This window comes from Copadichromis virginalis, linkage group LG10 (assembly GCF_057382275.1).
Source record: "Copadichromis virginalis isolate Kocher_CV1m ecotype Utaka linkage group LG10, C_Virginalis_male_GT1.1, whole genome shotgun sequence".
In the NCBI taxonomy this organism is placed as follows: Eukaryota; Metazoa; Chordata; class Actinopteri; order Cichliformes; family Cichlidae; genus Copadichromis; species Copadichromis virginalis.
The window spans coordinates 15446290-15467923 of record NC_140627.1 but is presented as its reverse complement, the minus strand read 5'-3'; the positions used below and the strand labels follow the sequence as shown (position 1 = coordinate 15467923).

General features: G+C 40.1%; 1 protein-coding gene across 1 annotated transcript in view; it reads left to right on the top strand.

The window, feature by feature from the left end:
- Positions 1–2177: 2177 nt before the first annotated feature.
- LOC146700095 (ryanodine receptor 1-like) overlaps positions 2178–21634 on the top strand; it is a 56275-nt gene continuing 36818 nt past the window's right edge. The window contains exons 1-48 of the mRNA XM_085471481.1: positions 2178–2225; positions 6465–6584; positions 6675–6762; positions 7057–7163; positions 7255–7333; positions 7422–7534; positions 7617–7716; positions 7790–7886; positions 9077–9151; positions 9254–9410; positions 9515–9679; positions 9763–9884; positions 10003–10189; positions 10310–10445; positions 10571–10666; positions 10884–11002; positions 11132–11265; positions 11362–11603; positions 12281–12473; positions 12591–12807; positions 12880–12984; positions 13083–13186; positions 13270–13353; positions 13458–13617; positions 14053–14200; positions 14327–14532; positions 14612–14786; positions 14870–15078; positions 15169–15527; positions 15629–15758; positions 15953–16113; positions 16225–16387; positions 16584–16670; positions 16784–17010; positions 17095–17533; positions 17660–18229; positions 18322–18522; positions 18763–18874; positions 18958–19101; positions 19371–19644; positions 19751–19865; positions 19987–20119; positions 20218–20312; positions 20386–20521; positions 20637–20823; positions 20908–21019; positions 21099–21219; positions 21413–21582. Of these exons, the coding sequence (XP_085327607.1) occupies positions 2178–2225; positions 6465–6584; positions 6675–6762; positions 7057–7163; positions 7255–7333; positions 7422–7534; positions 7617–7716; positions 7790–7886; positions 9077–9151; positions 9254–9410; positions 9515–9679; positions 9763–9884; positions 10003–10189; positions 10310–10445; positions 10571–10666; positions 10884–11002; positions 11132–11265; positions 11362–11603; positions 12281–12473; positions 12591–12807; positions 12880–12984; positions 13083–13186; positions 13270–13353; positions 13458–13617; positions 14053–14200; positions 14327–14532; positions 14612–14786; positions 14870–15078; positions 15169–15527; positions 15629–15758; positions 15953–16113; positions 16225–16387; positions 16584–16670; positions 16784–17010; positions 17095–17533; positions 17660–18229; positions 18322–18522; positions 18763–18874; positions 18958–19101; positions 19371–19644; positions 19751–19865; positions 19987–20119; positions 20218–20312; positions 20386–20521; positions 20637–20823; positions 20908–21019; positions 21099–21219; positions 21413–21582 (7722 nt within the window). The remainder of the gene's footprint in view (positions 2226–6464; positions 6585–6674; positions 6763–7056; positions 7164–7254; positions 7334–7421; positions 7535–7616; positions 7717–7789; positions 7887–9076; positions 9152–9253; positions 9411–9514; positions 9680–9762; positions 9885–10002; positions 10190–10309; positions 10446–10570; positions 10667–10883; positions 11003–11131; positions 11266–11361; positions 11604–12280; positions 12474–12590; positions 12808–12879; positions 12985–13082; positions 13187–13269; positions 13354–13457; positions 13618–14052; positions 14201–14326; positions 14533–14611; positions 14787–14869; positions 15079–15168; positions 15528–15628; positions 15759–15952; positions 16114–16224; positions 16388–16583; positions 16671–16783; positions 17011–17094; positions 17534–17659; positions 18230–18321; positions 18523–18762; positions 18875–18957; positions 19102–19370; positions 19645–19750; positions 19866–19986; positions 20120–20217; positions 20313–20385; positions 20522–20636; positions 20824–20907; positions 21020–21098; positions 21220–21412; positions 21583–21634) is intronic.

The window sequence follows — 21634 nt, the reverse complement described above, 5'->3', positions numbered from 1 at the left end:
GGTTTGAAAGAGGAGTGAAAGAAGCCATCTATAATCCAGTTTTGAGATCCCTTCCCAGACGCCTTAACGCCCACTCACATCCTGGGCCATCTGATCTCAGGAATTCGCATGATAGGGTGGGGCCAGGTTTCACAATGAACTCACCCGAAACTCTGGCTGATTGGGACCCACACCCAGTTTCACACCTTGGCTCAGGCGATTAGAGGATCATCAGGGGGTCCTTTTGTCCCTCTGTGGGGGGATACTCCCACTAGGTTTATATCTGGGACTCTCCACCATTTGACCTTAGAACTGAAGAAGCTTCTCGGATGAGAGGCGAAACGTCTTCAAGTAACTTAAAGAAGTCCAGACGCTTTTCTTTGCAAGCTCCTTTGATTAGCTTGTTTATATTATACTAACATAGCTGTGTCGCTAGCGGTCACGTAGCACATCATTATATACCAGCTAGCCCAACTTCAGTAACCCTACAAACGTCACTGCTGTTTAGTTTCCTGTCTTCATTTATGCTGGAAGTGATAACATAGCTGTACGCTTTAATTTGTTTCCAAAACCCCGCAGTCAGGACATGCTATATTGTATTTAGATAGAAGCTAGCGAGCTAACTCCCTGCTAACTTCTAACTCCGTTAAATGTCATAAATTCCATTTTTATGGATGCCTGGATGTTAAACTCAATTGTTACACCTGGTAGAGCAGAACGCTGATCATTTTATTAAAGATGAAAGACTTTAGACAGTTTTTCAACTCTCAGTAATGCCATAGTGATGTTTGATATATGGACCTGCAGCGGAGTTTAGGCCCAGACACGGCTAGTGACGTCACACTGAACAACCGGATTGATATTTAATGACATACTCGCCCCCGAGGTTTTGCCGCCCTCTAAAGGAAATTAGTAAGTATGTGCTTGGTATGTAGCTGTACCAAACATAAAACTTAATAACTTTGCCGAATTGTAATTTCAATAACATATTTACTGTTATTCATTATTTGTGCAGAATTAGCTGTCTAATTTTATGGAAATGTTCGAATTAATAGTACGGCTTATAAAATCGTCTGGGTCTAATTTTATTGCATGCAGGTAAGGAGTTTTCTGTTCCACCCAAAAATTTAAAAATGACTCTAACACAATAGTTGTGTAAATTACACCTGTCCTGAGGCAAAATGTAAACCTATTTGTTGAAAAAGTAGATCCAAAATATTCTTTAAAATACAAATTAGCTCTTGAGAACTCCCGCAAAATGGCGTTTTTCTCTTGCTAGTCAAATTGCATGGTAAATATGACAATTATAATAAGTTATAAATTAACTATTATGGTTTCAATACATAACTCTTATAATTGTTTCAGTCTAATTTGTGACTCACATCTGTGCAATCCTTTCACTGAAACCTGTTTAGTCTGGAAAAAGAAGTGACAAAACACATGGTCACGTGATGTGCTAACAAAGTTTAGTCCTGTTTGACATATTTTGTATTTTTCCAATCTTTTATGACCAGTTTGAATGTGCTACTGTAACCAATGTAACGCTCATTTTCCACAAGGCTAATTCATTTCAATTTTTATTTATCTATATAACTGCATTCTTTTCACAGTCCCTAACATTCCATGGTTAACATCTTTTTCTTTGAGATTTTTTATGGTTTATTTATCATTTTCTTTAAATACATAACAGCTAATTATAAAATAAAGGGTATGGGGTTTATTTGTAAAGTTTATGAAGCCTAAATTGTATTCTAGTTGTAGAATAACCCAACAGATAAACACTTAACATAATTGTATCTCCCCTGTAACTTGTGAAGATCCCTCCTATTTATTGAACATAAAGAAGGAGAAAAGAAAAAAAATAATGGCAAAAAAATAAATAAGGGGTCATGTCTGATGAACTCTTGTCTAACTTCTTCCTGATTTATATTCAGTTTTTATTATAGTGTCCTTGCATTGATATATGAACATGTGAAATGCTGCTTCAGTTTGTGCTCCACCTCTTTTTGATGCTGTAATCAACAGTCAATCCCTCTGCCTCATAACTCAGCCCGGGAGAGGCAGGAGACACACTCTGTCCTTCAGAAGTCTTCACCAACATTGTCCTGCCATATGTGGCAGGCACAACAAGTGGCAGAGCTGTGAAACCAACACTTTCTCATTTCTCTCAAAGGTTTTGCCTTTAATTCCTTGGGAGGATGGCAGAAGGTGCAGATGGAGAGGAAGAGATTCAGTTTCTGCGTACAGTGAGTGATGCTCCTTATCTGTTCTCGATTAGTTGTCAACTGTTGGTAAACTTATTCATCAACAATGAATGGTAGTGGCTATGCTTGTCCATGATGTGGTTGCTTTATAACAGATAGTTAGACAAGCGTTCAGTGTGTTCGGTAGCTTTCTTTACATAGCACAGATAGACAGGCACAGGTGGCTGGTTTTGTTAGCATTGTTTCCTATTTATATCCCATCGGCTACTTGATATACAACTGTTTTGTCACAGAGAAGAAAATGTCTGGTGCCAGTTGACAGTTAACACGTAGACATATCGGTCTCATCGTCCCATTCCCACTGGCTTTATGGCAATGTTTATGTTTTGTTATTTAATTGGCTATAGAGCCACAAGAACTGATTCATGACTCCCGTGTGATACAGAGGCACGAAACATCAATTGTTACTTCTTCCCGTTGCACTTTCATTTTATTTTTGCCCAGTATCCTTCAAGATTAAATACTTCTTTAGTCCTGTGACGCCTACAGAATAAATAAATAAAACTCAATGCTCTTCTGCCAGTTGAAAGATTGCAGTTTCCAAAGCATGAATTGCTTAATTATTGATGATCATTATCACATTATGAAGTGTATCTCTTTTTTACTGCTGTGTGGATATAACTGAATCCCACTCAGACATTGAATTTTGTTTTGTTTTTATTACATTACAAGGTTTTTAGTATATTTTACTTAAAATTTCTTACATAATTGACTGTACTATAGTTATATCAAGTATTTAGTTTAAACAAGTTTATCTCTGCTACAGTACTCTCTGCTGGGCTATCAGATTTCCTTCTTAGCTCTCTGGGCCAAAGCTGACTGCAGAAGGGCATTGTGGCCTTGCAATCAGACAACTCAATGTAACACTCTTTATTTGGATGGTCCGTATATGTTGCACTTGTTTAACATAGTGGTTGAACATGTGCAGTGTAGTAACTCTAGCCTTCAAAATAGCACAAACCAGATGCTGATTATCCATTATCCTGTGTTATGAGAATTTCTCATCTTTGCAGTTTTTTTGTTCCTTCTTGATTAAATGTGTGTGTTCTGCAGTCTGCTACTTTGTGTTTAAACAGGTGCCCTTAACAGATAATTGGAACAATGTGAACTCTTTGAAATTTAAATGCGTTTTCTTGTAAATATTTTACCTTGCAGCTGCTATACATAATTCTAAGAAGCACACATTTTCACTTGACATTGTCTCTCGCCTTGAAACAGAGCACTAAGTAAAATATGTCAACAATGTGACACTGTCAGTCTGCTGCTTTTCGTCTTGAACTCAGCTGAGGTCTAAATTTACTGCGTGAGGATTAACAGTTTCAAAGCTTGGCCCATTTCAGCACCTGCTTACTTCAGTCCATTTGAGAACTGCATTACTACAGTAGTGCTAGCTCTTTAGTGGAGTGTTTTACCACTACGTTTTCAAAGAGAAGTAGAGAAGCTAAACCGACAACTGCCAAGGTTCACTGAGATATAGCTGTCACTGTCACTGTAGCTGAACTTTGGTTGTTAAAATGAAGGCTGTGACACATCAGACAGAAGTGCTTCCTAGACCGAATAGTTTCAGATTAAACCAAAAGTGAAGTAAAACCATCCACAACTTCACCCACACAGCCAGGCAGAAACTCATCCTTCTAAAAGGAATAATAAGCATAATAATTCTTTATGTGTCTGGAGAGGATTCTTTGACTGTTGAGTATTTTAGAAACTGCTGACCTAAGGGGATTTTCCCACCATCTGTAGGGTTTACAGAGTGGTCCAAAAAAGAAAGAATATCCTGTGAGCAGTAGTTCTGCCAGCAAAACTGTCTTGCTGAGGAGACTGCTTTGAGCTGATAGGAGAGTAACAGTAACTCAAATAACCATTCATTACAAAAGAAGATGCTCTTCTGCATGTAGTATACTGAACCTAAAAGAAGATCGGCTATAGTGGAAGAAGACCACACTGTGACTCTTAGCAGGGCAACGTGCCATATCACGAAGCTCATATAAAAAAAAGCTCATATCATCTTAGTCTGGTTTCCTGTGTGACAGTGAGTTACTTGTACTCAAATTGTCTCCACAGTGACCAGATCATCAATCCAGATTCACATCATAGAAGTGCAGCCAACAAATCCACGGCAACTGTGTGATGCTATCCTGTCAATATCGACCAAAATCTTTGAGGAATGTTTCCAACACCTTCCTTGAATCCATTACATGAAGAATTAGGGCAGTCCTGAAGGCAAAAGGGGGAGCAAACTGATAACTGAAGTAGGGTGTACCTAATAAAATGACTAGTGAGTGTAGGTATATTACTACATTGAGGGGAAATGCATAGTAGCTGCCCTGATCAAAACTGCTGTTGTGACCCTGCAGGGTTCCCGTAGGACTGTCAGTTTATGAAGGCTCTATAATATTTTGGTGAACGGTCTTTAAGGTCGTCTGCAAGATGTACAGTATTTTTTGCTTTAAAGTTGTAAATGACAGACTTGACTTGACTATGCCAAAGGTTAAAGATATGAAAAGACTGTGATCAGATCATAAAATTAATTGACAATAATAAGACTGTATTTTTATGTTAATATGATATTACGTTATAATTATCTTAAAGTCATGCTAAAACTGAGTAATATAAAAAAAGAAAACGTAGAATTACAGTGTTAGAGCTGCATTTTTTCTGACAATCAATAAACTCCTTTTAGTGTTCTTTGTTGTAAGCATGTGCTATGACTAAGGGGGAGAAAGAAATTTAGCAATTTTTAAGTACAGCGGTGTGTGAAATTTTGAGTTGTGTTGCCTCAAAGTAAGGTTTTATATATTTCTCTCCTTTGAAAACATGAGTAATTGCGTTACTGAACAAGTGCAATGTGGGGAGATTTTCTTCCTGGCTGTCAAATCCTAAATATCTTTTGCTTTCCAGAAAGGGATGTGTGAACAGCAGGTGCAGCCGCCTGAAATAGATAACTGTGCTGGGGTCTCAGAGCCAAAGGAAGGGGCTTAGGCATCTGTGGCCAGTGACATGCACTGAAAAGTAACACAACACAGAGGCTCAAACTTGGGGAGTAGCTTGAAAAATCACATTTTATTGCAGGTTGATTCATTTGTCTCAACTTTATTATTCATGTTGTTAAGCAAGTTGTTTGTTAAATTAAACAGTACATACCTGTGCTACAGTGTTGTTCAGCCTGTTTGTGCTGTTGACCATTAAATTAAAAGGACACGATGCTTTTATAAGGTGTAACAGCCATATAAATGCTTAAAGTTACCCATTTTAAGTATTTTTGTACCAATAACACCTCATAAAAACATGTACTTAATACACTTAATACTTTATACTTAATATATGAAGTATAAATCAGCTTTTGTAGTTAAAAATGCTTTAATAAGAAATTCTAGCCATGTAAAGGCGAAAAAAAACCAGGCCATTTTAGCCTGTTGCCAGGTGGTTACTAGGCAGCCTGATGGTGTTAATAGTATATTTTATCGTGTGTAACTGAGGTTTATGGAAAGAAATTAGCTGCAATTGTTGTATAAAAAAGATACTACATTTGTTCTATACGGTGTTAAAAGTGATTAAAAGCAGGTTATTTTAGCCTGCTGCTAGGCAATATGATGATGTCATAAAAACCGATATAAATAAGAACTCATGATGCACCTATGTGCCAAGTGTGGTTGCCCAACTCCTGATGGTGTAGGAGGAGTTGGGAGTGAAAGCAAAGAAAAGCATACATATAGATATAAATTTTTATATAGTGTTAAAAATCATGCATTTACATTACGTTGCTTCTTAATATGTTTGACACCTCTTGTTTTGGTTGTTACGTCACTGTTTATAAATATAGTACAGTCAATATGGACCGATCGGGGTGACTAATTAAAAGTTAAATATGCTTACCCATGAAAAGTAAGATGCACCATGAAATCTAAGATTTGCTTAAATGCATGTGAGGTTATAGATGTCTGTTACATCAATACCAGAACACTAAACTAGCTGTTACTAGCATAACTGAAAATTAGGTAATCTCAAAAGACAGAATGTGGTGTATGCTCATTTGTAATATTTTTCTACATAAACAAAAACGTTTCAGAATAAATGGTTAATCTGAAACACTTTGCTTTTGTAATTGTCCGTTTGAAATCCAAACTATTCTTTGATTCAAAGGCTATTTTGACAGACCCCTCTGTGCATGTTTTCCTGTCAAAATGCCTACTCTGCTTCAAGCTTATTTTATCCTTGTAGGATGACCATGTAGTGCTGCAGTGCACTGCATCTATTCTTAAGGAACAGATCAAGCTGTGCCTGTCATGTGAAGGTTTTGGAAATCGTCTGTGCTTTCTCGAGACCACATCGAATGCTCAGGTATTTAAAGGACACAATGCAATGATATAACTTCTTTGAGAGCTTGCATTGCTGCTGTTCACCAAGCTGACTGGTTGTTGTGCCTTTCAGAATGTCCCTCCAGACCTCGCCATCTGCTGCTTCATTTTGGAGCAATCCCTGTCTGTGCGAGCATTACAGGAGATGTTGTCCAACTCCTCTGTGGATGAGGTAAGATTTAGAGGTTACAAGGTTACACGTGATATAGTACATACAAGTTCTTTGATTTAATCATTTGCTGCAATCAACTTATATTCACGTTGTTTCTTTTCTAACTTTATACATCTCCCACCTGCCAACCATAGGCAGTCGATTTGGACAAATGGGTAGGTTTGCTCAGGTTTCCTTTTGTCCAGTACTTAAATCTGAGTTTTCAGTGTGTCATAATTTATTGAAGTTGTTTCTGATAACCTGCTCACAATATTACAATCAACTTATCTCATTAATACATTAACCACTAAATCTTCTTCTACCTTCTCCACTCAGTCGTCACAAGGTGGGGGTCATCGAACCCTCCTGTATGGACATGCCATCCTGCTGAAACACACCCACTCCAGCATGGTGAGTACATTTGCAGTTACCGTGGTTGCTTTTCCATCATATCGTCTTCTTAAAGCTGATTGGAAGCGTTATCTCTGTCTTTCCACTGCAGTACTTGAGCTGTTTGACTACGTCGCGCTCACTGACAGACAAACTGGCTTTTGATGTGGGCTTGCAGGAAGACTCCACAGGTGACTACGAACATTTTTGCTCAACATGTCCATCAGACTCCGATCTAGGTTTTTTTTTTTTTTTTTTAAATCTTTATATCCACTACAGGAGAGGCCTGCTGGTGGACCATCCATCCAGCCTCTAAGCAAAGGTCTGAAGGAGAGAAGGTCAGAGTCGGAGATGACCTCATTCTTGTCAGTGTTTCTTCAGAGCGATACCTGGTAACCACGACTGCGTTTACTTGTATCAAAAGTCAGAGCTTACAGTCTGTATTACTAATATTACCATCTGCACTCTTTGCAGCACCTGTCCTATGCCAGTGGTGATTTAATGGTAGATGCTTCCTTCATGCAAACTCTGTGGACCATGACCCCTGTAATGTCTGGATGTGAACTAGCTGAAGGTATGTAATTTTCTTTCTGCTAAAAACAAAACAAAACAATAAACCTAATCCTAACCTAGCTCTTTGTCTCTAGGTTTTCTGACTGGAGGGTATGTGCTCCGGCTGTTCCACGGTCACATGGACGAGTGTTTGGCAATCCCAGCAGCTGATCAAGGGGATGACCGGCACAGGTAACCAGTGTCTTTCATGGCAGTACATGCAATCCGATATTGACTACATAAATACCAAACTCGTAGGTTTTAATTGTTTTAGCTTTACAAGTCTGTATTTCTGTCACAGACTTTTTAAAATGTTTTTAGGGCTTGCTGTTTTTTAGTAGCGTGTGGTGTTATAAGACTGTATTGAAAGCACCAACGTGGGTCTTTCTTATGGCTAATGTTAGCTAGCATTGTCTCAAAACTTTTGCGAGATCTCGCAAAAGTTTCATACATCTCCGAAAACATCGGAGCACTTTTGCAAATATGTGATGTCTTGTAAACCGAGCAGATATCTGACGTTTACACAACTACATTCACGCCTCAAAATATCTTAAAAGTGTATTTTGTGACCCAAAAAGAGTAATATTACAACTAAGTAGCTGCCGCCATTGTTGGAATTCAACTTTTGCGAGATCCCGAGTTTGTTTTACGAAATCTCGCAAAAGTTTCGCCCCCTGCGGGGCTCCGTACATATGTGAAGTTTTGCTTGTCATCCATTGCTTCGTCTTTGACAGATGGTCAATCCAGGTTCTGGTTGCCTAGGTAATCCTCTAAACTATTTACTACCCAGCCAAATGCCAATCAATGGTATCATGTGTTCTTATTGGTAGCCTCTTAAATTCCTGGTCTCAAAGTTGACCAAAAATGTAAATACAGACTGCCTATCTCCCGTCGCTGACTTTCAGTGGTCTTTGGTTGCACTGTCACTGCTAGTTGCTTCCTGCGTGGATGCCCCTTTACAGTCTATCGTGTGCTGGAAAAAGCTTTTGTTGTTAGGGAGCTGCTTTTAGGGTACTGGGGCAAGGTATTGATGAGTAGGAATAAATGTGGCATCCATTGTATAGGCAAATTTGAGCACCTTTAATATAAATCAGTCCACAGTCAGTCAGAGGAAACTTGGATTGTGGGAACTTCAGTCAGTTTTAACATTTCCCTTTAAGTGTAGTTTTTACGTGTTGGCAATAGTAAAGCATTTACATGAAAAATATTACACTTTAAAATTGCACTATGAAGTCAAGACCGCATTGGAAGCTCTTAAACTGTCATACTGTGCACATGAACTAAAATGATTGCTGCATATAAGAAAAATCCTAATATTTTGGAATTTTCAAGCTTGAAATTTCCTGATGCACATTGCACATCATTGACTGCCATGTTTCCAGAGTTGCTCACTATGAAGGAGGGCCAGTATGCAGTCATGCTCGATCCTTATGGAGACTTGAGCCACTACGTATTGCGTACGTATGATGATTCCCTCGCAGGAATTACTTCATGTTGATGGAATGACTAGAGCGACTTCATGTTGTGGCTGAGGCTCATTTGTGTGTGCCCGTTGGTAGTTGGAGTGGAGGCCACATTAAGTGGGGCCAGTCTTTCCGGATACGTCACATAACAACAGGCCGATACCTTTGTCTGGATGAGGAGAAAGGACTTCTCTTGGTGGACCCAGAGAAAGCAAATTCCAAGATGTCAGCCTTCTGCTTCAGGATTTCAAAGGTTATTGTACAAAGTGAAATCTATAAAAGGCAGTGTCTGTCTCTTAGCACAAGTGTAGATATTCATAACAGTTTTGAAGGGAACACTTTTTATTTAAATTACAGGAAAAAATTGAAGTGACCCAGAAACGAGATGTGGAGGGCATGGGCATACCTGAGATCAAGTATGGAGAGTCCATGTGCTTTGTACAGCATGTTTCATCTGGCCTGTGGCTTACATATGCTGCTGTTGATGCCAAATCTGCACGTCTAGGTCCTCTGAAGAGAAAGGTAAAGCAGAAAGCATTTACTCTTCTATTTATGAGTGTTGAGTATATACTTATGTTTGAAGAACACCCATGTTTGATTCGTAGGCCATACTCCACAAAGAAGGTCACATGGATGATGCCCTCACGGTTGCTCGATCTCAGACTGAAGAGTCTCAAGCTGCCAGGATGATTTACAGCACAACAGGCCTCTTCAACCAGTTCATCAAGTAGCATTTTACATGTTATTTCAATCTTTTATATTAGTCATTTTCTTGTTTTTTTAAAAATATATGTCATATTTTTTGTGGTATTCTCATGTCTTCTGTATTCTCTTTATGTTCCCAGAGGACTTGATGCTCTAAGTGGAAAAAATAAATCTGCCAATGCCCCGTCTCTGCCTATGGACACAGTGGTGCTCTCGTTGCAGGATCTCATTTTCTACTTCCGACCCCCTGAAGAGGAACTGGAGCACGAGGACAAGCAGTTCAAGCTCCGCTCCTTAAAAAACAGACAGAACCTTTTTCAGGAAGAGGTTAGTTTGGATAATGAGAACTCACTTTTCATGAGAACAGCTGAATTCTGGATTAACATTTTATTTGATAGATTTAATTTTTGGTCAGTGCTTTTATTTCAGTTTTTATTGCTGTAACAGGGAATGATTACGCTTGTTCTGGACTGCGTTGATCGCCTCAATGTGTACAACACAGCAGCCCATTTCTCAGAGTATGCTGGGGAAGAAGCTGCTGAGTCATGGAAAGAGATTGTGAACTTACTGTATGAATTGCTAGGTATGTGCAGATGATGGTTTATTTCACTCGTTCACTGTTTTAGACTAATAATCATTAATGTTACCACATTTGGACACTTTTCTTGTTTGTGAGTCTGTTGCATTTCTAATCTTTTCTTTGATCAGCTTCTTTGATCAGAGGTAACCGTGCCAACTGCGCCCTCTTCTGCGACAACCTTGACTGGCTGGTCAGTAAACTGGATCGTTTGGAAGCATCTTCAGGTATCTAGGACATGAATCTGTTTATTAGCTGATGGAAACTGGTTTTGTTTTATAACGACAGAGGGTTGATAAAACTGAACTTATTGTGCTTTATTCATTTGCATTTTTTTTTTTTCTGAGAACATATGCATTTACTATGTTGGTCTTCTGCAATTTAATATAAAGCCCAAAACTTTACAGTGTATTCATATATTGTCATATTTTTTTACGAGAATAGGAATCCTGGAGGTTTTATATTGCGTCCTGATTGAGAGTCCAGAGGTTTTGAATATTATTCAAGAGAATCACATCAAATCAATCATCTCTCTGCTGGATAAGCATGGACGCAATCACAAGGTCAGAAACGCTGCAACGATGTTTTCTGAGCATACTGCAAAAACCTGGAGCATGTGAACTTATTGCTCTCGACATACTTACTGTATAAAATGCAGTGAGTCTTAGATTCTATAAACCTTTTCCTGACAGGTCTTGGATGTGCTTTGTTCCCTCTGTGTGTGTAATGGGGTCGCTGTAAGGTCAAATCAGAATCTCATCACAGAGAATCTGTTACCAGGACGTGACCTTCTACTTCAAACTAACATCATCAACTATGTAACCAGGTGGGTCAGATTATAGTGAATGTTTCATCTTTGTTGATTTCACCAAAGTATCTAAACAACTCCTCTGACTCCTCCTTTATTGTAATCTTACCTCAGCATGAGACCCAATGTTTTCCTTGGAACTTGCGAAGGATCCACTCAGTATAAGAAGTGGTATTTTGAGGTGATGGTGGACCACGTAGAGCCGTTTCTTACAGCTCAGCCATATCATCTCCGTGTAGGTTGGGCTCTGACAGAGGGTTACAGTCCTTATCCTGGCGGAGGAGAAGGCTGGGGGGGTAACGGGGTTGGAGATGATCTCTACTCTTATGGTTTTGACGGGCTTCACCTCTGGTCAGGTAAAATCTACTATGGTTTATGGTAAATGTACACAGGATTGTTCATTTCCCTTCCAGCCTTTGTTCATGTTGTATTTTGACTTCCAGTTGCCCGATCCTTGTTTACTTAACCCTCTCGAGGCAGGCGTTGCCGATTTGCAACAGATAAAAACTAACAACCTGATTACCCCACATACATATTTTATGAGTTTGTTTTACTCAGAAGTACCGCTGCAGGACTTGGTTGTGCATTAGCAACAAAAAGTTTAATTTGAGCCTGAGAGGGTTAAAATTGATGTTTCAAAAACCTTGCCTTATTTCTAATCTTTTTCATAAACGTTTTGGTAGATTGTTCTTGGATATTAACAGAAAGTTTCCAAATAATCTTCCATTTTGGTTTTCTCTTAAAATCCAAGAGGAGTCTCCACAAGGCTTTCATTTGTGCAGTCATGTGCAGCTCCTTATAGGAGTGGAAGAACACCATTCAGTTGTCTCTCTGGTGGCACTCCTATCAAGAGTCTAATGAAGGGAAGCAGCTTAATCCCTTATGTGAAAAACATCCCCATACACACACTTTCAGAAGTTTTTTGCAGCTTCAGCACCAACTCTAGTGCAGACTTTTGCTTATTCGTCTTCTGTATGAATTTCGGAAATAGTAAACTGTAAAATATAATTTTACTCACTTTATGTGTCTGCAGGACGTGTTCCACGTCATGTCGCCACAACAAATCAGCACCTCCTGGCAGCAGAGGATGTGGTCAGCTGCTGCTTGGATCTGAGCGTGCCCAGCATTTCCTTTCGTATAAATGGCCATCCTGTTCAGGGAATGTTTGAGAACTTCAACCTAGATGGACTGTTCTTTCCAGTTGTGAGCTTCTCTGCAGGCATAAGGTAGGATATTGTGCATTTATCGAGTAGATATTGTGATTTTATTTATTAATAATTGCATTATAGGTATTTAAATAATTGTTTTGTAAACCAACTAATGTCATTTTTTTTCCCCAAAAGACTGCGATTTCTTCTTGGAGGTCGTCATGGGCATTTCAAGTTTCTCCCACCTCCAGGCTACGCTCCATGCTATGAAGCAGTGCTACCCAGGGACCGTTTGCGGATCGAGCCCATCAAAGAGTATAAGCAGGATTTTGATGGCGTCCGGAATCTGCTGGGTCCAACTCAGTCCCTTTCACATACAGCCTTCACACCTTGCCCAGTAGACACTATACAGGTAAAATCCAGTTTTTACTGCTTTCATTTTCTTTTCTTCATGCTGTGCTGATTTATTTGAGTATCATTTCAGATTGTGCTTCCACCTCATTTGGAGCGCATTCGAGAGAAGCTCGCAGAAAATAGCCACGAGTTATGGGCTGTTACCCGCATTGAACAAGGGTGGACATATGGACCAGTGAGTGATTCGGTCCTGGTTATGGTTCCCAAAGAACATATTGTTGTATACATCAGCTGTTTTGTTTTAAAAATCTTTGCACTTTTTGTTGTTAAAAGTTTCGTGACGATAACAAGAAGCTGCACCCCTGCCTGGTAGATTTCCAGAGTCTGCCTGAACCCGAGAAGAACTATAATTTAGCAATGTCTGGAGAGACACTGAAGTACGGTGAATTCTTCACTTAATTAACAGCACTGGGCTTTCATCTGTTTGTGTTTCTAATATTTTGTGTGATTCATTTCACAGGACTCTGTTGGCACTAGGCTGTCATGTAGGAATGGGAGATGAGAAAGCAGAAGAGAATCTCAAAAGGACCAAACTCCCTAAAACGTGAGCTACAAAAACATTAATAACCTTAACTTGTGAAGTTATTTTTATAACAATCTGTAAAGGCTCTCCAGGACCCATTTTGATCACATAGCATTGTTAATTAGGTACATGCAGAGTAACGGATACAAGCCGGCCCCTTTGGACCTTAACCATGTCAAGCTGACTCCAAATCAAAACACTCTAGTGGAGAGACTGGCAGAAAATGGACACAATGTTTGGGCAAGAGACCGAGTCCGCCAGGGATGGACATACAGTATTGTCCAGGTACCACCATTCTTTCTATGGAGTCACAAAAATGATAATCATCATTATCATCATACTAGTATGGTTGTAGCATATGTCTCCTGATGTGTGTGTGTTCGCAATCTCCTCCCAGACGAATAAATCAATCCTGATGCCAACATGTCTGTGGCATCTATTTTCAAATATTTTATAGAAATTCCAAAATCATTTAGATTTGTGCACTTGAGAGATAAGTTAAGTAAGTAAGCAACAATTCTCCTAACTGACTCCAAATAAAATGCCAGATGTGTCACAATATAATGTTCCATATCATCGTACTATAATAGTCATAGCATATGCATGCTAGAATGCCCCCCTTCTCCCACGTGTAACACAGGGATTTACTAGTAATAATAATAAAAATAATTGAAATGTGTGTAATTATATTTTAATGTTTGGTATTATTTTTTTGTAAAGGACATTATGAACAAGCGCAATCCTCGTCTGGTTCCTTATAACCTCCTGGATGAAAAGACAAAAAAGACCAACAGAGACACGGTTTGTGCTGCTGTTCGCACTCTGATTGGTTACGGTTACAACATAGAACCACCTGATCAGGAGAGCAGTAAGTTTCCACCATTTAAAAGCAGTAAATCATGTTTTTAACGTCATCTTGGAAGATCCTTTATTAAAGAAATGTACAAGGTTTTTAATTGTTGAAGTGTTCATTAGTGGGTTTGTGCTTTTATAGGTGGACATGGACCAGGCAGCTCCCGTGGAGATAAAATCAGAGTGTTCAGAGCAGAGAAATCTTACGCTGTTACACAGGGGAAGTGGTACTTTGAGTTTGAAGCTGTGACAGTTGGAGAGATGAGAGTGGGCTGGTCCAGGCCCAATGTTCGTGCAGACACTGAACTTGGTGCAGATGAGTTGGCGTATGTCTTCAATGGCTTTAAGGTGGGAGACCATAGTTTCTACACTATGATGGGTGCCTACATCTGTCTGGTATTAAACTACAAAGTTATAATGTTTTTAGGCCCAACGCTGGCACATAGGAAATGAGCCATTTGGCCGTCAGTGGCAATCTGGTGATGTGGTGGGTTGTATGATTGACCTCACTGAGATGAACATCATGTTCACACTCAATGGAGAAATGCTGATCAGTGATTCGGGCTCAGAGATGGCTTTTAAGGATATCGAGATAGGAGAAGGTAGGTACAATAAAAAGTGAGTACCTTTGCACGTGTATTCCATGTTTCATGTGTGTGTTCATGCATGTTTCCAACACCTCCAGGCTTCATACCTGTGTGCAGTCTGGGCCTGTCTCAGGTTGGCAGGATCAACCTGGGTCAGAATGTCAGCAGTCTTCGATACTTTACCATCTGTGGCCTACAGGAAGGGTTTGAACCATTTGCTATCAACATGAAAAGAGACATTACCATGTGGTTCAGCAAGAGCCTTCCCCAGTTTATTCCTGTCCCAGCTGATCATCCTCACATTGAGGTACTGTACATCACCTGTTACAATGGTTTATTTCCACGCTGAATACGTAAATTCAAGATCACGATCAAGACCTGTTTGTCTGTGCACTAGGTGTCACGTGTTGACGGGACAGTTGATACCCCCCCTTGTATTAAAGCGACCCACAAAACATTTGGATCTCAGAATGCCAACACAGATCTGCTCTTCTTCAGACTCAGCATGCCAGTTGAGTTTCATGAGACTTTTAAAATCCCAGCAGGGACCACTCTTCTTACTCGCACTTTGACCATCCCTGAGGATGAAGTGTTGGAGGTGGACCCAGGCTCTGATTTTGAAATACTCAAAAAGTCTGCTACTCGCAAGGAGCAGGAGGAAGAGAAGAAGGAAACCTCAGTTCCTAAAGAGACGCCTGCTATCAAAAATGGAGAAAACGAGAAAGATGCCTCCACTGAGAAAAGCAAAAAGAAAGGGTATGGAATCACATAGCACCACTTTAGAAGTGGATGTGTCAAATCTATCGATGGGATACGGTGTTTGTGAGCGGTAGCGTAATTACTGTTGTTCTTTGCAGTTTCCTTTTCAAGGCTAAAAAGGCAGCGTTAATAACTCCAACCCCTGTTGTACCCACCATGCCCCGCTTAGTGGAAGATGTAGTACCAGATGACAGGGATGACATGGACATCATCCTCAATACCACTACAGTATGTCTGAACTTATGTAGTTATTATATTCATAAACGTATAAAGTTCATGCCTAAACTTGCCATTTATGGTGCTACTGCCAGTTTGTAATCATTAACAAACTATATAAGAAAACTGCCTTTTTTAACAGTGATGATCAGTGATTTTCACATTAAATAATTTTTGTGTGCTTCTTTTTCTCCTTCGCTCAACAGTACTATTACTCAGTACGAGTGTTTGCTGGACAGGAGCTAAGTGGCGTGTGGGTTGGCTGGATCACACCTGACTATCACCAGTACGACCCTCATTTCGATATCAGCAAAGTCAGAAATGTAACTGTCACTGTAGGTGATGACAAAGGCAACATTCATGACAGGTATGTTACTTATGGAAAGACCCCCCCCCACCCCCCCCAAAAAGCCTGTGTTTCCAATTGAATATGATAAACATACACAACTGGTTTCTTGGTTCTTCTTTGTTTTTACAGTATCAAACGCAGCAATTGCTATATTGTATGGGGAGGGGAGTTCAGTAGCTCCCAGCAGACCCGAGTCAGTCAGGAGGATTTTGTGATTGGCTGTCTCATTGATTTGGACACTGGACTAATGACTTTCACTGGAAATGGAAAAGAGATCAACACATTTTATCAGGTTAGATCATTTTCAGTCTGATATTATGCCTTCCTCTTGCTTGTATACTGTATATTGTTGTTTATTCCTGCTGTCTTACTATTCATATTGGCATGGAGCACCCACAATTTCATTGTAAATGGGCAATGACAGTAATGAGCTATTCTATTCTATTCCTGGTTAAATTCTGTATTCGTGTTAAATTATCTTCCTTCAGGTGGAGCCAACCACAAAATTGTTTCCGGCTGTCTTTGTTCTGCCTTCCAGTCAGAATATGGTTCAGTTTGATTTAGGCAAGCTCAAGGTCAGTCGCAAAGAACTGCTGCATTTAATCAACCTTCAAAATAGGAAATACAGTTTCCAGTTATTGGCTGTGTTGTGTAACAGCCTTTCTTAATGCCTCATTTGTCTTGCTAGAACATCATGCCGATCTCAGCCGCGATGTTTCGGAGTGAACGCAAAAATCCAGTCCCGCAGTGTCCTCCTAGACTGGATGTCCAGATGTTAACTCCAGTTATCTGGAGCCGAATGCCCAACAACTTCCTAGCTCCAGAGATGGGACGTGTTAGTGAGAGACTAGGCTGGATGGTGGAGTGTACGGAGCCACTCACTATGATGGCCCTTCACATCCCCGAGGAAAACAGGTCAGCATCTCTGCTGTATTCATCTCTTATTCTTAGAAGATGCTAAGATGTGTTTTTTTCAGCAAATCTCTTTACTTTAAATAGGTGTATTGACATCTTGGAGCTGTCTGAACGGATGGATTTGCTGAAGTTCCACTACCATACTCTGAAGCTATACAGCTCAGTTTGTGCACTGGGAAACAACCGTGTGGCACATGCTTTGTGCAGCCACGTGGATGAATCGCAGCTCTTTTACGCCATAGAGAACACCTACCTACCTGGACCAATGAGGAGTGGCTTTTATGACCTGCTCATCAGCATGCACCTGGAGTCAGCTAAAAGGAATCGTCTGGGGACCAACAAGGAATTCATAGTTCCAATGACAGAAGAAACACGTAGTATCACTCTGTACTCCGACAAGTCTCATGCTTTACCTGGCGTCGGCCTAACTACATGTCTGCGTCCAAAACTTCATTTCTCTTCTGTTGGGTTTGTGGGAACAGATCAAGATATTTACACACTTAGTCCAGTCATTCCCTTACTGGTAAGACTGAGGTGTCTTTGCACTTAATGGCAACTCTGAATTTACTAATAATCACATTTTTACATGCTTTGTACTGTATATTATATACATTATACCTTACATTTAATCAACATATTGTATTTTTAGGTGCTAAAGACCAAAGCTCTGAACATGCTGACTGAGGCAGTGCAGGATGGGGGTCAAGCCATGAGAGATCCTGTGGGAGGCAGTGTTGAGTTTCATTTCGTTCCAATCCTAAAGCTCATCAGTACCCTTCTCATAATGGGTGTGTTTGATGATGAAGATGTCACACACATCCTAAAGATGATTGAGCCCACAGTCTTTAGAGGCAAGCAAGCGGAGGAGCCTGGTGAGGGGGATGCCAAGGTGCAAGAAGAGAAGGACCTTCCCAAAGTAGCAGCGATTAAAGAAGGGGAGCAGGAAGCCCTGGGGGAAGAAGAAGAGGAATTTGAGGATGATGGGTTGGGTTATGAAGAAGAGGAGGAAGAACTGGAGGAAGAAGAAGCAATAGAGGAGGGTGAATCTATTGTGCAACATGAGGAAACAGTGGTTGAGACAGACCCGGTAAATGGTGAGAAAGGAGCTGAGGAAACAGAGAAAGAAGTGAAAGCTTTAGAGACGGGCGGGGAGGGAAAAGAAGAACATCTAGAGCAAGGACTTTTCCAGATGAAGCTACCAGAGTCTGTGAAACTACAGGTATGACAGTTTGTGTATTCAGAGGAACTCTCTTTCCGAATGCTTGATATCTAACTTTATTAATGCTGATTCACTTTGCTTTTGTCCTTTAGATGTGCACTCTGCTGCAGTATTTCTGTGACTGTGAGCTACGTCATAGAGTGGAGGCCATCATTGCATTTTCCGACCAGTTTGTCAACCAGATACAGTCCAACCAGAGGCAGCGCTATAATGAACTCATGCAGGCCTTCACCATGAGTGCTGCCGAGACTGCTCGCAAGACCCGTGAATTTCGTTCCCCACCACAGGAGCAAGTACGAAGAAAACAGAGTACATTTGTTAACTGTTAAACTGTATAAATAAATTCTAAAAATATTTTTTAAAAACTGGCTACATTTCTACACATTTTTCTTTGTCTGTGTTTTATTTCAACAGAAAAGTGGAAAAATAATTTTGCCTGATATAAAATGGACTTAGCTACTCATGTACTACCATGAAACATCCCTTAAAGTAAAAAAAATTATCATACTTGCCTGTTTCTAACCTCACTGTAGGTCAACATGCTCATGAACTTCAAGAACTCTGTTGAGGATGAAGAGTCCCCAATTCCTGATGAAGTCCGCGAATCTCTGGTTGCCTTTCACAATGCTTTGCTGACACACTGTGGTCAGTTTTCACTTCCTGCATCAAGTGTGCATTGAAAAATTGTCCCTACCGTTACATTGACTTACTTAAAACATTGATCTCAGGTGTTCACATTGAAGAGGAGGAACAAGAGGAAGAAGTGGATAATTCTGTCCGTGGACGGCTCCTTCGATTGCTGGAAAGGGTGAAAAAGTTTCGTGAGAAGAAGGAGGAGGTGGAGTCTGAGCCACAAGAAGACAAAAAACCAAGTAAGCCTTTTTTTGCTTTTAACAAGCAATTTAGTATTTATTACCAAGTTCAACATGTTTAAATGCAAAAACGATGATTATTGCACATAAGGATAACCAATTTGTGGATTTGTGGTCTGTCATTTGTCAGTAATGTATTTTATTAAAGCAGTTTTTCCCAGGAGTTTTATTGTATATATAGTATTGTCTTCCAAAATTAAATCTAACTAGGGCCACTTTAATACAAGACCATTCTTATTCTTACTTAACCTTCTGTCTTTTTGCACCAGGCACATTGCAGGAGTTGATTTCACATACTATGATCCACTGGGCGCAGGAGTCTTTTATCCAGAACCCTGAGCTCGTGCGTATGATGTTCAGCCTCCTTCACAGGCAGTATGATGGACTCGGTGAGCTCATGCGTGCCCTTCCTAAGGCCTACACCATCAATGCAGTTTCCATTCAGGACACCATGGACCTCTTGGAGTGCTTGGGCCAGATCCGCTCACTGCTTATTGTCCAGATGGGTCCAGAAGAGGAGAGACTTATAATTCAAAGCATTGGGTTTGATGACATTTAAATTTTCATTCTCATTTCTCAGTATCTTGCATTAAAATAAATGATTGATAAGTTTGTGTGATACAAGCTAAATTTAATTGGTCTTTCTTAGGAACATCATGAGTAACAAAGTTTTCTATCAGCACCCCAACTTGATGCGAGCTCTGGGCATGCATGAAACTGTCATGGAGGTCATGGTCAATGTACTCGGCGGTGGGGATTCAAAAGTATGTTTTTTAATTCATTCATCATCATTGTAAACATCTTCTTGTGGAAAGACAAATGTATAAAATAAATAAAATCTACTGCTTTATTTAAGTTACTTCTTCTGTTGCTTTATTCCTACAGGAGATCAGATTTCCTCGGGTGGTGACAAACTGCTGCCGTTTCCTCTGCTACTTCTGTCGCATCAGTCGTCAAAATCAGCGTTCCATGTTTGACCATCTCAGCTACCTTCTCCAGAACAGTGGCATTGGCCTTGGTGATTGTCTTTGTTGAAATCCAGTGTTAGTCTCGATGATTTCTTTCTCATACATGGACTGTGATAAACCTGGCCACTGCGTTTGTTGTATACTTTAGGAATGCGTGGCTCCACCCCCTTGGATGTGGCTGCAGCGTCTTGTATTGACAATAACGAGCTGGCATTGGCTCTTCAAGAGCAGGATCTTGAAATGGTAAAACAAAGTTTATCTGTTCAAAATTCTATAGCTTTTTAACCTGACTTGAATACACTCATAATCTTTCCAGGTAGTGAAGTATTTAGCCGGATGTGGACTTCAGAGCTGTCCAATGCTACTGGCTAAAGGATATCCTGACATCGGCTGGAATCCTTGTGGTGGAGAGAAATATCTTGACTTTCTTCGTTTTGCTGTTTTTGTCAATGGTCAGATTTTTTTTTTTCAACATTTCATTGTAACATTTCATTTTAATTTCCTCATTATTTCTAATTCTCGATCTTATCAATAACCTATAAGAACTATGGTCTCTATTTCTTGTAGGAGAAAGTGTAGAGGAGAATGCAAATGTGGTGGTGCGCCTCCTCATCCGTAGGCCTGAGTGCTTTGGTCCAGCCTTGAGAGGAGAGGGTGGTAATGGACTCCTGGCTGCAATTGAGGAGGCAATCAAAATATCAGAGGACCCTGCAAGGGATGGCCCTAGTGTTAAGAAAGATAGACGCTTTCCCATGTAAGAGCTTTTTGGCTTCATTGGAAGGACTTTATTATCTGCTCTAGTGTTGCAGAAAGATAGAGACATGTTTTTTACCGACAGGTTTGGAGGAGAGGAACAGCACGAGGAGAACAGGGTTCACCTGGGAAATGCCATTATGTCTTTTTACTCTGCTCTTATTGACCTGCTGGGAAGATGTGCTCCAGAGATGCATGTAAGCTGCCATGCTAAACTTATCCAAATGTTTTAGTTTTATAGAGAAAAAAACGTTTATAGTGTGTTTGTCTCTACAGTTGATCCAGGCTGGTAAAGGTGAGGCTCTCAGGATCAGGGCCATTCTGAGGTCTCTGGTTCCTATAGAAGATCTGGTGGGAGTCATCAGTCTTCCTCTTCAGATTCCAGCTTTTGGAAAAGGTGAAAATTCATAATAAATTAGTTATGTATTCAGTCAGTCAACAAATTATCCAAATAATGGCTCCAGTAAAACCAATAATGGTTTACTGGTTGTCCTACATTGTACACAGCAGCGTGCTAATAGGTCCTTTCTCTCTTGGTTTTCAGTCATTTTAATTACTTTCCCCAAATGTTTTCTTCATGTTGTGCTTAGACAACAGCGTTATTGAACCAAAGATGTCTGCTAGCTTTGTGCCAGATCACAAGGCTCCCATGGTGCTGTTCTTGGACAGAGTTTATGGTATTGACAACCAAGATTTCCTTCTCCATGTACTGGAGGTGGGCTTTTTGCCTGACATGAGAGCTGCTTCCTCCCTGGATACGGTAAGGCTCAAACAGTTCACACTGTTTTTGTTTGTTTCTCTGGGAACAATGG